The 12,975-nt window shown below is 42.3% G+C and overlaps 1 protein-coding gene across 1 annotated transcript in view; it reads left to right on the forward strand.

The window, feature by feature from the left end:
* Nucleotides 1-3,099: 3,099 nt before the first annotated feature.
* The window catches only part of TRPM2 (transient receptor potential cation channel subfamily M member 2), a 51,598-nt gene continuing 41,722 nt past the window's right edge, over nucleotides 3,100-12,975 (forward strand). The window contains exons 1-4 of the mRNA XM_020787499.3: nucleotides 3,100-3,209; nucleotides 6,196-6,419; nucleotides 6,780-6,865; nucleotides 12,489-12,657. Coding sequence (XP_020643158.3) covers nucleotides 6,225-6,419; nucleotides 6,780-6,865; nucleotides 12,489-12,657 — 450 coding nt within the window. The 5' untranslated portion in view covers nucleotides 3,100-3,209; nucleotides 6,196-6,224. The remainder of the gene's footprint in view (nucleotides 3,210-6,195; nucleotides 6,420-6,779; nucleotides 6,866-12,488; nucleotides 12,658-12,975) is intronic.

Genomic DNA, 12,975 nt, shown 5'->3' on the forward strand with positions numbered 1-12,975 from the left:
TTATTTATTTATTTATTTATTTATTTATTTATTTATTTATACGCCGCCCATCTGGCCTAAAAGGCCACTCTAGGCGGGGTATAAATCCCTTATCGATTCAAAACATCATACAGAACGCCAGGCTGGATTCAGATGAAGGAGGAGTGAAAATCGGCAGTAGAAATCATCAGTAATTTATGATATGACACAATCTTACTGGTAGAGAACAGCAATGACTTGAAATGACTGTTAATGAAAGTAAAACAACAAAGTGCCAAAGGAGGACTGCAGTTGAACATTAAAAAGACAAAAATCATGACAACAGAACTACAAAAAGCAAAAAGCAAAAAGCAAAGCGTGCTGCTTATATACTGCCCCATAGTGCTTCAAGCACTCTCTGGGCGGTTTACAAGTTAATTATAAAAACTACACATTGCCCCCCCCCCCCCAGCAAGCTGGGTACTCATTTTACCAACCTCGGAAGGATAGAAGGCTGAGTCAACCTTGAGACAGCTACCTGGGATTGAACCCCAGGTCATGAGCATAGTTTTGGCTGCAGTACAGCAGTTTAACCACTGTGCCACGACAATGAAGAAGTTGAAATAGTTAGAGATTTTATACATCTTGGTTCAATCATCAATCCAAATGGAGATTGTAACCAAGAAATGAGAAGAAAACAGACTTGGAAGGTCAGCAATGAAAGTACTATAAAAGATAATCAAGTGTAAGTATGTGTCACTGGGGACCAAAATCATCGACTTGTATTTCTAGTGGAACGCCTCTTCCCACCTAGATCCAACCAAATCACTCATTCTAGCCAAGAAGGGTGGCTGAGTGGCCTAACACCGAGGGAGGCCCGGAGAGAAAGAACAAGAAACTGGGCCTTCTTGGCAGTGGCCCCTCGCCTTTGGAACAGTCTGACCCAGAGATCTGTGTGGCTCCCTTGCTGGGTGTTTTTAAGAGCAGACTTAAGACCTGGCTGTTTAGGCAGGCTTTCCCTCCTGCCATCACTTGAATATTTTTCCCCATCTTGAACTATATTACTATTGTTGTTTTTTATTTTATTATATTGTTTTTATTCCATTTTTAATGGTTAGCCGCCCAGAGTAGACTTCGGTCTAGATGGGTGGGGTATTAATATTAATTAATATTTCCAACACCATGCATGGGTGTGAAAGTTGGCCGGAAAAAAAATGACAGGGGAAAAATATTTGTTTGAAAAGTAGTGCTAGAGGAGAGCTTTGCAGATACCCTGGCAGTGCTAGACAGATGAAGAAGTGGGTCCTAGATCAAAGCTGTACTGTCTCTGGAAGCAAAAATGTTGAAACGGAGGCTGTTCCACTTTGAGCTCATCATGAGAAGACAGGATTCTCTGGAAAAGACAATAATACTGGGAAAGTTGGAAGGCAGCAAGAAAAGAGGAAGAGCAAATACAAGATGGATTGACTCCCTAAAGGAACCACAAACTTGAGTTTACAAGAGTTAAGCAGGTCTGTTAAGGACAGGGCATTTTAAAGATCGCTTATTCTTAGGGTCATCATAAATTGGAAGTGACTTTATGGCACACAGCGATAACAACATCAACAATAGCAGTATATCTTTAGCTTCTCTAAACCTCAGGGTTAACCTGAGTGTCCTGATACCTCAATCTTGTGTTTGGCTGTTGTTGTTTGGGATGTAAAAGTGGAAGTACTTGGAGAACTGAGTTGGTACTCAAATATACAGTGATATATAATACCTGCAGCATTTAAATTAGGAGAGAAGTTAACAATCATAGAAAAATGAAAAACAGAAAGATCTTCTGCCTATTGATTTCATTAGACTGAAAATATGAGAGCTGGGTTGGTTAGGTAAATATCATGTATTTATGTGTATTATTCCTACTTTAATCATTCCAGCTGTTTGCTGTACTTATTCCCACCAGTGACTTTTTTACCTTCCATATTTGATCCCTCGTACTTTACGATTTGTAGTTCACCTGAGTTTTTTCAACAGCAAAAATGCTACTATGTGAAAGAGGTGTCACATAGTATTAAGTAAAAATAACATTACTTGTTATTTTAGAGAGAGAGAGAGAGAGAGAGAGAGAGAGAGCATTATTAATACTCCATTAATATCAGTGTGATGGGGGGGGAGGATAATTCAAGAACTTTCTCCATTTTGGCCGGTATTCTATCGTAGACTCTACCTGGTCCTTTCTAATTGCTAAAATTAATAGTTTTTGTTTTTAATTGCTGCTTTGCATATTATCAAGGTGCTGGGTGGACAGGAAAGGATAAAAACTGAAGTACAATCATTAGAAGTAATGATTTTTTTAAAATTTAATGCCTCACAACTTTTACAATGGAAGTAATTTTTCCAGTAAATTTTATATTGATTTTGGGCATGGCTGTTAATAAATATGTAATGTTGAACTATTGTGGAGCCCCCAGATGTGGTTAGCAAATCCAAAGAAATGTCATATTAGTCGCAAATCAGTGTGGGCTGGTGACACAGAACCCATTGGGGTCGTGCGGGTTCCTATCGCGGCTGATTAAAGACTACAGTAGGGGACCCTTGGGCCATTCTTTGGCTTCTTTCCCAAGCTGTTTTGAGCCTAAACTGAGAATCCTGAACAAAATGTGATTATTCACTCCGCAGGGATCTGTTAACCTAGTTTGATAGGAAGGCAGGGGCTCTGTCTCATTTACACGAGGCCAACTTTTCACATCAACCGGCTGAGGGCGGGCAGGCAGGCTGGCTGCTGCAATGCCTTCCGTTACTCTGCGGTGCCGCTCAGGTCCTCGACACTTTTGCCAAGAGCTCTGGGACGTTGTCATCACACCGTCGGCAGCCCCCGCTTGAACAGCATTTTGGAAACATCGGCAGGTTGCCCTCTCCCGCCGCCGCCTCCCGCCCCCCCCCCGCACCGGTTTATTACGACCCGATTCTGGCAGCTCTTCCTTAGGCGAAGGGGCGAAAGAGCGGGTCGCGGGGGCTGCAGTTGACGCCAGACAGACCGCGTGCCCTTCTCGTCCTTCCCGGTGGCTCCATCCGAGGCTGGTGCTGGTGCTGCTGGTGCTGCGGGGGGGGGGGGGGCACGGCTTCTGCAGTGTGATTTGCTGGCCCGCCTCCAGCCCCGGGACCGTCTCCTCCTCTTAACTGCAGCAGCCACTTCGGAGAGACGGTGGCCCGGGGGCTTCGTCCCGGCATCCTCGAGCAGCCCTCAGGACGAGGCGAGAAGAGCGCAGGTAAGGGGCCCGGGGCCCGGTGGGCAGGGGAGGGAGCCCAGGGACCCAGCGGGTGGCTTTGCGACGCCCGCGTTCCCGGCCCGCGCCCTTTCAAACTGGGGGGACCTTTGAGACCTCGAGGCAGCAAAGGTTGGGACTTGGGGACCCGCCTAACCCGCGGAGAGCGACGGCTGTGACGGCTGCTCCCCGACTGGCCAGAAGAGCCGGTGCAGAACTGCTTCGTAATCGTACTGGCGGGCACGGAATTCTGCGGGCTGCAAGGTCAAGAGAACGCCCGGGCACCTGCCAAGCCTTTCGAGGTGGCTTTGAGCGAGGCACGTGGAAAGGGAGGCTCGGGGGCCAGAGAGGTGTTGTGTGACCTGTACAGGTTCTGTTGGGGTACCCCTAAGCGGAAACCTCTGTCCCTTGTCTGGCTGTGCAGCCTGTGCCAACGTGCATTTACTCCGAAGTAAATCTCATGTAGTGTTGCTCGGATTGCACCAGATGAAGTCTGTAACAAAAAAAAACTGCCTTGGCGGAGTGATGATGAGTAAATAGCCCACCAGCTGAGGCAGCCGCAGCTGAAAACAAAATATTTGGGGTTCTTAAAGCTAGCCTCAAGTATCAGGAAGTTACTCTGCAAGGAGTTGTAAAAAACAACAACAACACTTTTGCATTTCAGGGAAAGGGCTATCGTTCAGTGATATGTCACAGGCCATATTAAAAAAAAATCCTAAATCACGTCTCTGGCAACTTAAAGTGAGTAGGAGAAAGGTGTCAGAAAAGGTGGAGCTCCTGGAAGTTTTAGCCCAAGAACACCTGAGAACCCAAGGTTGGGAACCACTGATCTAAACAAAGAGGCTGGTTTGCAAGAGGTAGTTTGACTATTGGTGCCTATTAGTACCAGAGTGTAAAGTGGCAAGGACTGTAGTTCAGTGGTAAAGCACATGCTGTTGAGGACAGGACAGTCCCCAGCATACTAAGCTACAGGGGTCTCAAGCAGCTCTGTGGAAGACCTCTGTTTAGCATCCTGGAGCATCAATGCTAGACACAACTGATAATGCCACACTAGACAGGCCATTGTTCTGAACTGATTTCAGGCACCTCCTGACGGCTTTGGAGTAACCTGTGAAAGTTGTCTTAATAGAGTTTGGAAAAGTTACATTTTTTAAATACTCTGCCCCTCCTGATTTTGCAGCAGGCATGTGCAATGGCTGGGAGATTCTAGGTTTTAGCAAAAGAAACTTTTTTAAGCTCTCTTTCTGTTGGCTGTGTCAGCTCCTGCCAGTACCAGTTGTAACTTTATTTCCAATTTTCCCACTTTCCCCCTTTAGAATAATTTCCAGCATCAAAATGCCAGCATCAAACTGCACCCAACACAGTCCCTAGCAAGATATTAGTGTTTTGTTGTTGTGTGGCATTAAGTCATGACTGACTTATGATGACCCTATGAATGAGTGATCTTTAAGATGTCCTGTCCTCAACTGCCCTGCTCAGATCTTGTAAACTCAAGCCTGTAGCTACCTTTAGGGAGTCAATCCATCTTGTGTTTGGTCTTCCTCTTTTCCTGCTGCTTCCTACTTTTCCCAGCATCTTTTCCAGAGAATCCTGTCATCTCACGATGTGCCCAAAGTAGGACAGCCTCAGCTTCAACATTTTTGCCTCCAGAGATAGTTCAGGCTTGATTTTATCTAGAACCCACTTGTATGTATTTCTCACAGTCCACGGTATCCACAAAACTCTCCTGCACCACCATTTTTTTTAAAAAAAATTCCCCTGTCAGCTTTCTCTTAAGTGTTATTCTTCTTTAATTAGAGAGATAATTGAATTACTAATCTCCAGGAAACAGTTTAAGATGCATCATAGCAGCTGTAGCCAGGAAATGTGTATATTTGAAGTCAATAATTATATTTAGTATATGAATAAATGATATTTTGCCCATTTGCAGCCATTCTGTTTGAAGTTTCTAAAAAGCTTTGCAACTCAGTGATTTAAACAGATGTATAAAGAGACAATTTTAAGAGTATAATCCCCTGCATCCAGTGGGTCTTACTCCCCAATGAGTGCAGGACTGCAGTTTATGCCAAATAATATAATCTATGGGTGGAACTTGCTCTTGCCTTGATCAATGAAGGACTGTGAGAAGTTGCATAGAGTTAAAACAGGTTTGCTCAATTAAAGTGTGGTTAGGATTTCAGTTCTAAGGTGAGGCAGCAGCAGAAAATTATTCCTAAATTGGATTCTGGAGAAAGTTGAGAGAGAGTATGAGTCATTAAACCAGCTAAGTTTGGCTGTGATTCTGTAAAACATTAGAACATAGTGATCTAGACATGGGATGTATTTGGATTATTCCATATTTTAAACAATATTTACTCTTCCATTTTTGCTCCTCTAAAATTCAGTTTATTATTCTAGTTGATACAATGAATAAAGCTAGTCTGTCTGGGCAAACTGCACAGTTCCAGGGTGCCCCCAGAAAAAAGGGAACGGTAAACCACTTCTGAGTATTCTCTATCTGAAAAAAGGTTGCCATAAGTCAGAATGGACATGATGATGGTGGTGGTGATGCATCCATCTAGGGAACCCTTTCTTAGTCTGTTCCACCTCAGGCAGATCTTTGGATAGTTTTAAGCCAAATTTTTCATCATTGGGTCTCCAAGTATTGTTAGACTACAATCTCCATTATCCCCAGCCATCATGACTATGGTAACTCCAGCATTTTCAAAATAGTAGTGCTCTGAAACATTTTCCTGAAGTAGCCCAGCAAATATCTGTGTTTCTAAATATCTTGGTGTTGCACTATTAACTTAATATATCAAATCCCTCTGCATGCTCGGGCTGAAAGAGAGAGAGAAAAAAACTTGATGGAAGAAATTCAAGTGAAAAACAACCAAACCTCTTGGGTCTTCTTGCAATATGGGATTATCTGTTTGGTAAGATACTCCACTGTCCCACCATCCTTTGTATGATGGTTTCTAAGACCTCTCTTGCAATTACATTTTAACAGGTCTCTTGAGTCACTGATGGACTGTAGCCATGGCTGGACCAGGCCGACGAATCCGAACACTCCCCACAGAGCTGAACAAAGTTTGCCCTGATGAAGGAGACGGCTATCCTGTCTACTCCAGAAACTACTATGATCTTGATATGGTCCCCAACCTCAGAAGAAGTAATAGTGCCTTCAGCAAGGGCAAGCGGAGGGCTCACTTCACCCCCAGCACCAACGAAAAGGCAAGTTCAGGAAAAAGGAACACATCCAGGGGGTGGCAGCTCAATTGTACCATCCAAGGAAAATGGGATTACAGGTTAAAGTGGGCTTGAGGAGGGAACCCATGTCAGAAAGATAATTTGCTTTCAGAACTGTACTGCCCCCCTGCTTAAAGAAATACTACTAGAATTCAGCACAATCTATTTGGTTGTTACTTGGTTTGTTTCATATGCTGCCTTCTCCTCACCGAGAACTATGCATTAAAAGTGACATATTACGAACTGTACCAATGACAGATATCTGCAACAATTTGGAAGAAGAATATTTTATATTTTGCTTCAAATGACAACTACTCTTCTGTTGCCTCTTCCCTGTCTCCACAGGAAAATCTTAGCTCATGGATCCCTGAAAACATTCAGAAAAAAGAATGTGTTTATTTCATCGAAAGTTCTCAGATGTCAGATTCTGGGTAAGTCAGCTGTTTTAAGTGTCAGTTGCCCTCTCTGCGTTTTCTTTTCAGTTCTTACTGAAGGTCCAGAACTGAGGGTGAATCTACTCAGCAACACAGTTGAAACTGGATACTATTGTAAGGTGGATGTGTTTCTGTAAGTCTGTACAATTGCAATAGGATCATAATGATTACTGCCTTATATCTGATTTTTCTAAGCTGCTTTCCTCGAGATATGCTGGACTGCAACTCCTCTAATCTCCCACCTGGCACATTTGCAGCCCCAAATATCTGGAGGGCACCAGTTTGGAGAGGTTGTCTTGCCCTAAGTATTTGAGAGGTACAGTATGAGAGTCTGTCCAATTCAAGACAGTAGTGCTCACAAAGACCTCAATGGTTTGAAGCTAGGACATGTGAACTGCCATCTTGTCCAATATAAATATTGTCCATGAGTCACAATTTAAAGCCCTGCCCACCAACCACTGAAGTTTGGCTGGTAACACTGACAGAAATGAACATTATATGTGGCAACATTCTCATTTTGGAATTCCCTTCTGAAAGAAGATAGAATTGTCAGATCCCTGATTTTTTAATTTTATTTTATTTTTGGATGGGCAGTAAAATGTTTTTATTTTGTTCAGTCTACAGTACTTAGTATTATATTAATATTCACTGTTTAAATTTAAACCCATTTTGGTGTTTGAAATAATTCTAAGTGAATTTGGAGGTCCTTATTTAAGCTCAGGCTGGCTGGATAGCTCAGTGGTTTAGGTCTCTGACTGTGAAGACAGAGGTTGGGAGTTTGATACCCATCCCCCATGTTTCCTGTGAGTAGAGCCAGTCTGTGTGACCTTAGGCAAGCTGCACAGTCCCAGGATGCCTCCAGTAGAAGGGATGAGTAAACCACCTCAGAATACACTCTGCCTGGAAAACACTGAAAAGAATCTCCATAAGGAGATGGGACAGGTATAGGTGCCACAAATATGAACCAGCATGAACCTCCAAATTGAGGACCAAGCCCATTTCTAGTCCTGATCAGGGCATCTAATCTGATTGCTTTACACTGGCACTGTAGCCTTTGCAGCTAATGCCCATAGTTTCATTGTGGAATATGAGACAGGAGCAATCCTAGTCATCATAGAGAAGTCCATGCTGTGAGGGAGCAGGCCAGGTAGGTGGGGCTCGTCAGCCGTGGGAGGCAGCCCATATAGGAGAAAGAAAACTCCGATTTCAAACCTCCACTGCCTTGTGGCTATATCCACTGATGGAAAAGGCTTCAGGAGTTAACCTTGAGGCAAAATCAGGAGCTGGAGTCCCGGAGGCAGTTCGGGTTGTTCTGGCAACTCCTGCGATGTTGCTGGAACCAGTTGTATTGGCTCTTGCCTCTCCATTGGACTATTTCAGTGACGTGGAGAGGGGGGATTTGCTGGGGTAACAGCCTATCCTCCATATTATTTTACCCAGGCTTCGTGCTCTGGAGAGGACACTCCAGATTCGCATACAGAGCACGTTACCATAGTCTCTCAAGACTGAAGGATGCCTATGATGATGACATCAGAACTGATTTGACATAATGATGATGATGAAAGCTCAAGGTGGCCTGTTGTTCTATGTAATTAGGTCACTTGATCTAGGACAAACTTATGAATTAAAGACTTTCAAAAAGTCCTATCGTTAACAACCCTGCTCAGATATTGCAAACTACAAATCGTGTCTTCCTTTATTGAGTCAATCCATATCATGTCAGTTCTTCTGCTTTTTTTCTACTGCTTTCCTTTTCTTGTAGCACCATTATATTTTCCAGTTAAACTTATCTTCTCATGATATTCGCAAAGTACAGTAGCCTCTATTCAGTTTCTAGGGAGAGTTCAAGTTTGATCTCCTCTAGAAAGTACTTAGTTGTCTTTCTGATGGTTCTGTATGAAAGCTCTTCCCCAGCAATGCATTACAAATAAGTTCTTTTTTCCTGTTAGCTTTCTGCCTCGTGCAGTTTTCACATCTGTATATAGTATGTGCAGTAGTATAGTAATTGGGAATACTCTAAGATAGCAAATATTGCCTTTGGTCGCCAGTACCACATCCTTATGCCTGAGGATCTTTTCAAGTTCATTTTGAACTAGTTTTCTGTCTCCCTCTTCTGATTTCTTGGCTGCAGCTTCCATTTGGATAAATGGTAGAGGTGAGATATAGAAAACCTTTAACAATTTTGATTTCTTTATAGTCCTCGCTAAGGCTGTGTAACTCTCCTGTAAATGCTATTTTGTCTTCCTGATCTTCAGTTGTAATTGTGCATTTGCACTTTCTTCTTTAACCTTTCTCAGTAGTTGTATCAAGTCACTGAGATTTTCTGCTGGTAGTGTGATGTTATCTGCATATCTTAAATTATTGATATTTTGGCCTCCAGTTTTCACCTCTTTGTCTAATTCTGATTCACCTTTCTGTATATGTTCTAGGAGATAAATGACACACTTGTCTGACACATTTGTCAATGGGAAATGATTCGGTTTCTTCTTATTCTGAGCTAACTGTGGCCATTTGTCCAGAGTATAGTTTAACTACCAGAAAATCAAATGCTGTGGCACATCCATTTCTTTTAGATAATCAGTAGCTTTTCATAATCCTTACAGTCAAATGTTCTACTGTAAATCACAGACTGATTTTCATCTGAAATTCTTTAGTACTGTGGGGTCTTGACTTGAGAACTTAATCCGTATTGGAAGGCGGTTCTCAAGTCAAAAAGTCTGTAAGTCAAGTCTCCATTGACCTACAGTGCATTGAAAACCAATTAACAGGCCGTTTTTGTTCCATTTTGGTTTTTTTCTGGTCTGTAAGTCAAATCTCAGTCTGCAAGTCAAACCTAAATTTTGCGGCCAGAGAAGTCTGTAACTCAAAAAGTCTGTAAGTCAAGCCGTCTGTAAGTCAAGGGTCCACTGTATGCTCCAACACCCAGCATATATTTGCAATATGATTTTCAGTGCTTCTTCCTTTTTTCAATTCAGCTTGAATATCTGGAATTTTTTGCTCAACATAATGTAAATGACTTTGTTGCAAAATCTTGAGCATCATTTTGCTTACACAGAAAATTAATGTAATGGTTGCATAGCTACTACACTCTTTGCTGTCTGCTTTCTTGGGAACTGGTATGTATATCAGATTTTTCAGTCTGTCAGCCATAGTTTTGTTTTTTATATTTGTTGGTGTATTCTTTAAAGTCTGTGTAGCCTGACATTGTTATATTGATATCCCATCTACCCTTGATGATTTCTTTCTTCCAATTGTTTTGAGAGCAGCTTTCACTTCACTTTCTACAAGTTTTTCATCAAAGTTTTCTCCTTTGAAGAAGCCTGTCATCCTTGCATCTCTTCTACATAGCTTATTGCTTCAAACTTCCCTTTTATTCTGTCAGATGATATATTCTGCTGTTGATTTTTCAATATCCCTAATCTGTGTTTACATTTTCCTTTGATTTCTTGGATCTTAAGAAAGCTGTCTCTTGTTTTTCCTTTCCACCCTCCCTTTTAAGGTTTATTAAAATAAAACTCCAGTGAATAGTTGAAATATTACAGAGATTCTCTGTGGTACCAGACTGGTCATCTAGAGATGCTGAAACAAAGAATCTCTAAAGTTTAGAAAGGTGTGTAGGAGGATTTCAGTGACAAGGAGCAGTATCCTCTTGAGTATACAGCTTTTTCTTTCTGTTATTGCAGTAATATCTCCTTACAAAATGACTAGAGACCTGAGAAGCCTTGTGTGCTGAATCTTTCTCCTGTTGCTAAAGAGCAGAAGTGGGGAGGGGGGAATCATTTTAAAGCAATGTTGTCTTGTTGCTGCTATTGCTCTCAGAGACCTACATTCAGTGACATATTGTTTATGGTGGTTTAAAATGCCATTTTAAAATAAAATCAAAAATTTCTACATTCATGTTCAGTAAAAGCTCCATACTGTGCAAACCATGTTTGGCTATGCTGAGATCACTAACATAGAAACCAGTCTTTTAAAAACAAAACAAAACAAAACATAATATCATGCACAAAATGACCTTGCTAGTACCTATTTTAGAAGAGGGAACTGTAGTCCTAATAATGCTTATCCAGCTGTTCATATTACCAAGATGGAAGCTGCTATGACCAAATTATTTGAAAATCCTGTGAATGAATATAACTCCCTCACCATTATCCACAACATTCAAGTCCATCTTAAGTGCATCAGCTACCACTGGCAAACACGCCAAATAGTGAAATTTATAATGCAGTAGCTTGCCAAGAGTTCAGTACATGTACAGTGACAGAGGTGGGATGAAATCCAGTATGAACAAGTTTTTTTCAAGCAACTACTATGCGCTCAATAATAATCAATAGGGAGCTTGCACACGTTTGTGTAGAACAGATGAATTTAATGAAAGCTTAATGCCTCATAGGGACGTGGTGGCGCTGTGGGCTAAACCACAGAAGCCTTTGTATGCTGCAGGGTCAGAAGACCAGCAGTCGTAAGATCGAATCCATGCAACGGAGTGAGCTCCTGTCGCTTTGTCCCAGCTCCTTGCCAACCTAGCAGTTCGAAAGCATGTATATGCAAGTAGATAAACAGGTACCATCTTGGTGGGAAGGTAAACAGCGTTCCGGGTCTAAGTTGCGCTGGCTACGTGACAACAGAAACTGTCTTCGGACAAACGCTGGCTCTACGGCTTGGAAACGGGGGTGAGCACCGCCCCCTAGAGTCGAACACGACTGATTAAATGTCAAGGGGAACCTTTACCTTTACCTTTAATGCCTCGTACAGATATTATTATAAAGTGCCACAGGATCTACAGTCTTTAACAAAAGGCATAACTTGTGACCTATGAAATTGGGGGACCTGAAAACTGAGATACTCCACCATCTAAGCATCTAGTTTACTTTGTCTTAACAAAATGGTGTGATTAGGTTTTCCAGGTCTCAGGGTGTCATCTGGAGTTTAAGGGTATTGTAAGTCTTCCATGGTTTCCAGGCAGAGACACAAGTCTTAGGGTCTACAGCACCAGAAGAGAAAGATTGATTGTGTGTGTGCATGTGTGTGCATTTGTGTGTATGTGCACAAAGTGGTTTTAAAGCCTAAGTGTGCTATCTTCTCTCTTTCCCAACTGGTATTGAGGTACATTTTGCTGCCCATCCAGCAGTCAGCCATTAAAACATGGAGTGTTTCTCCTTGCCTTTGGGTCACCATGTTAGCTAATTACCAGGGTTATACCAAGATTCTGGGCCCATTTCCTTGGATTCCCATGGAGCAGATTTCTAGGATCCACTGGCCAAGAAACATTTCTGACTCACCTCCAGCTCTTCATTTGCCCTGCCTCTTTGACGTCATCAGGCACACAGACTGGTCACAAACTGGGGCCATGAAATGTCAGGCACCAAGTGCTGCTGACCTGGCAACCTTGGCTATGACAACTAGAGAGGGCAAGTGTGCCAAAATCCACTGTTTTGCATGTCCTATAAGAAATTTGGTAGCCCTAGCAGAACTCATCAAGAGGTTTCTCACAACTGATGTGAATGTAATATGACTTAATCTTTTGTGCAGAATGTCTGCCATTTCAATATGCATATAGCATATTGCCCGGAAAAGGCTACCAAGATGTTGCTGTGATTCGGATGGTGTTTTCTTATAGGAAGGCGGCATGTGAGTGTGGCTATCTCAGGGAGCAGCACTCAGAGGAAGCCATAAAACCTACCATGTTCCAGGGGAAAGAATGGGATCCCAGAAGACATGTCCAGGAAATGGCAACAGATGCTTTTGGGGATATCAGCTTCACAGGCTTGGGGCAGAAAGTAGGGAAGGTGAGTTTAAACCTGTCTTATTGGCCCTGTACACATTGTTCTTTGGTGTTACAGCAACACTGTCAGATAAAACAGTGTGGGCTGGGAGATTCTGTGAGCTGTAGTCCAAACAAGGAAACTTTTTCAAGGGCTGGGATAAACTAAGGAAAATACTCTGACCTTATAATGTTTCTGAATGAACTATTGTGCTATTGAGCATGCATTGAATCTTTTTAATAGATTGTTTTGGGTAGAAACATTCCATTTCCATTTATCTCCTATTGCATTCAAATTCTTTAGGAGCATTGGAATTTCTCATTGATGGACAAGGCTCATTAG

This window comes from Pogona vitticeps, chromosome 3 (genome assembly GCF_051106095.1).
Source record: "Pogona vitticeps strain Pit_001003342236 chromosome 3, PviZW2.1, whole genome shotgun sequence".
Classification (NCBI taxonomy): domain Eukaryota; kingdom Metazoa; phylum Chordata; class Lepidosauria; order Squamata; family Agamidae; genus Pogona; species Pogona vitticeps.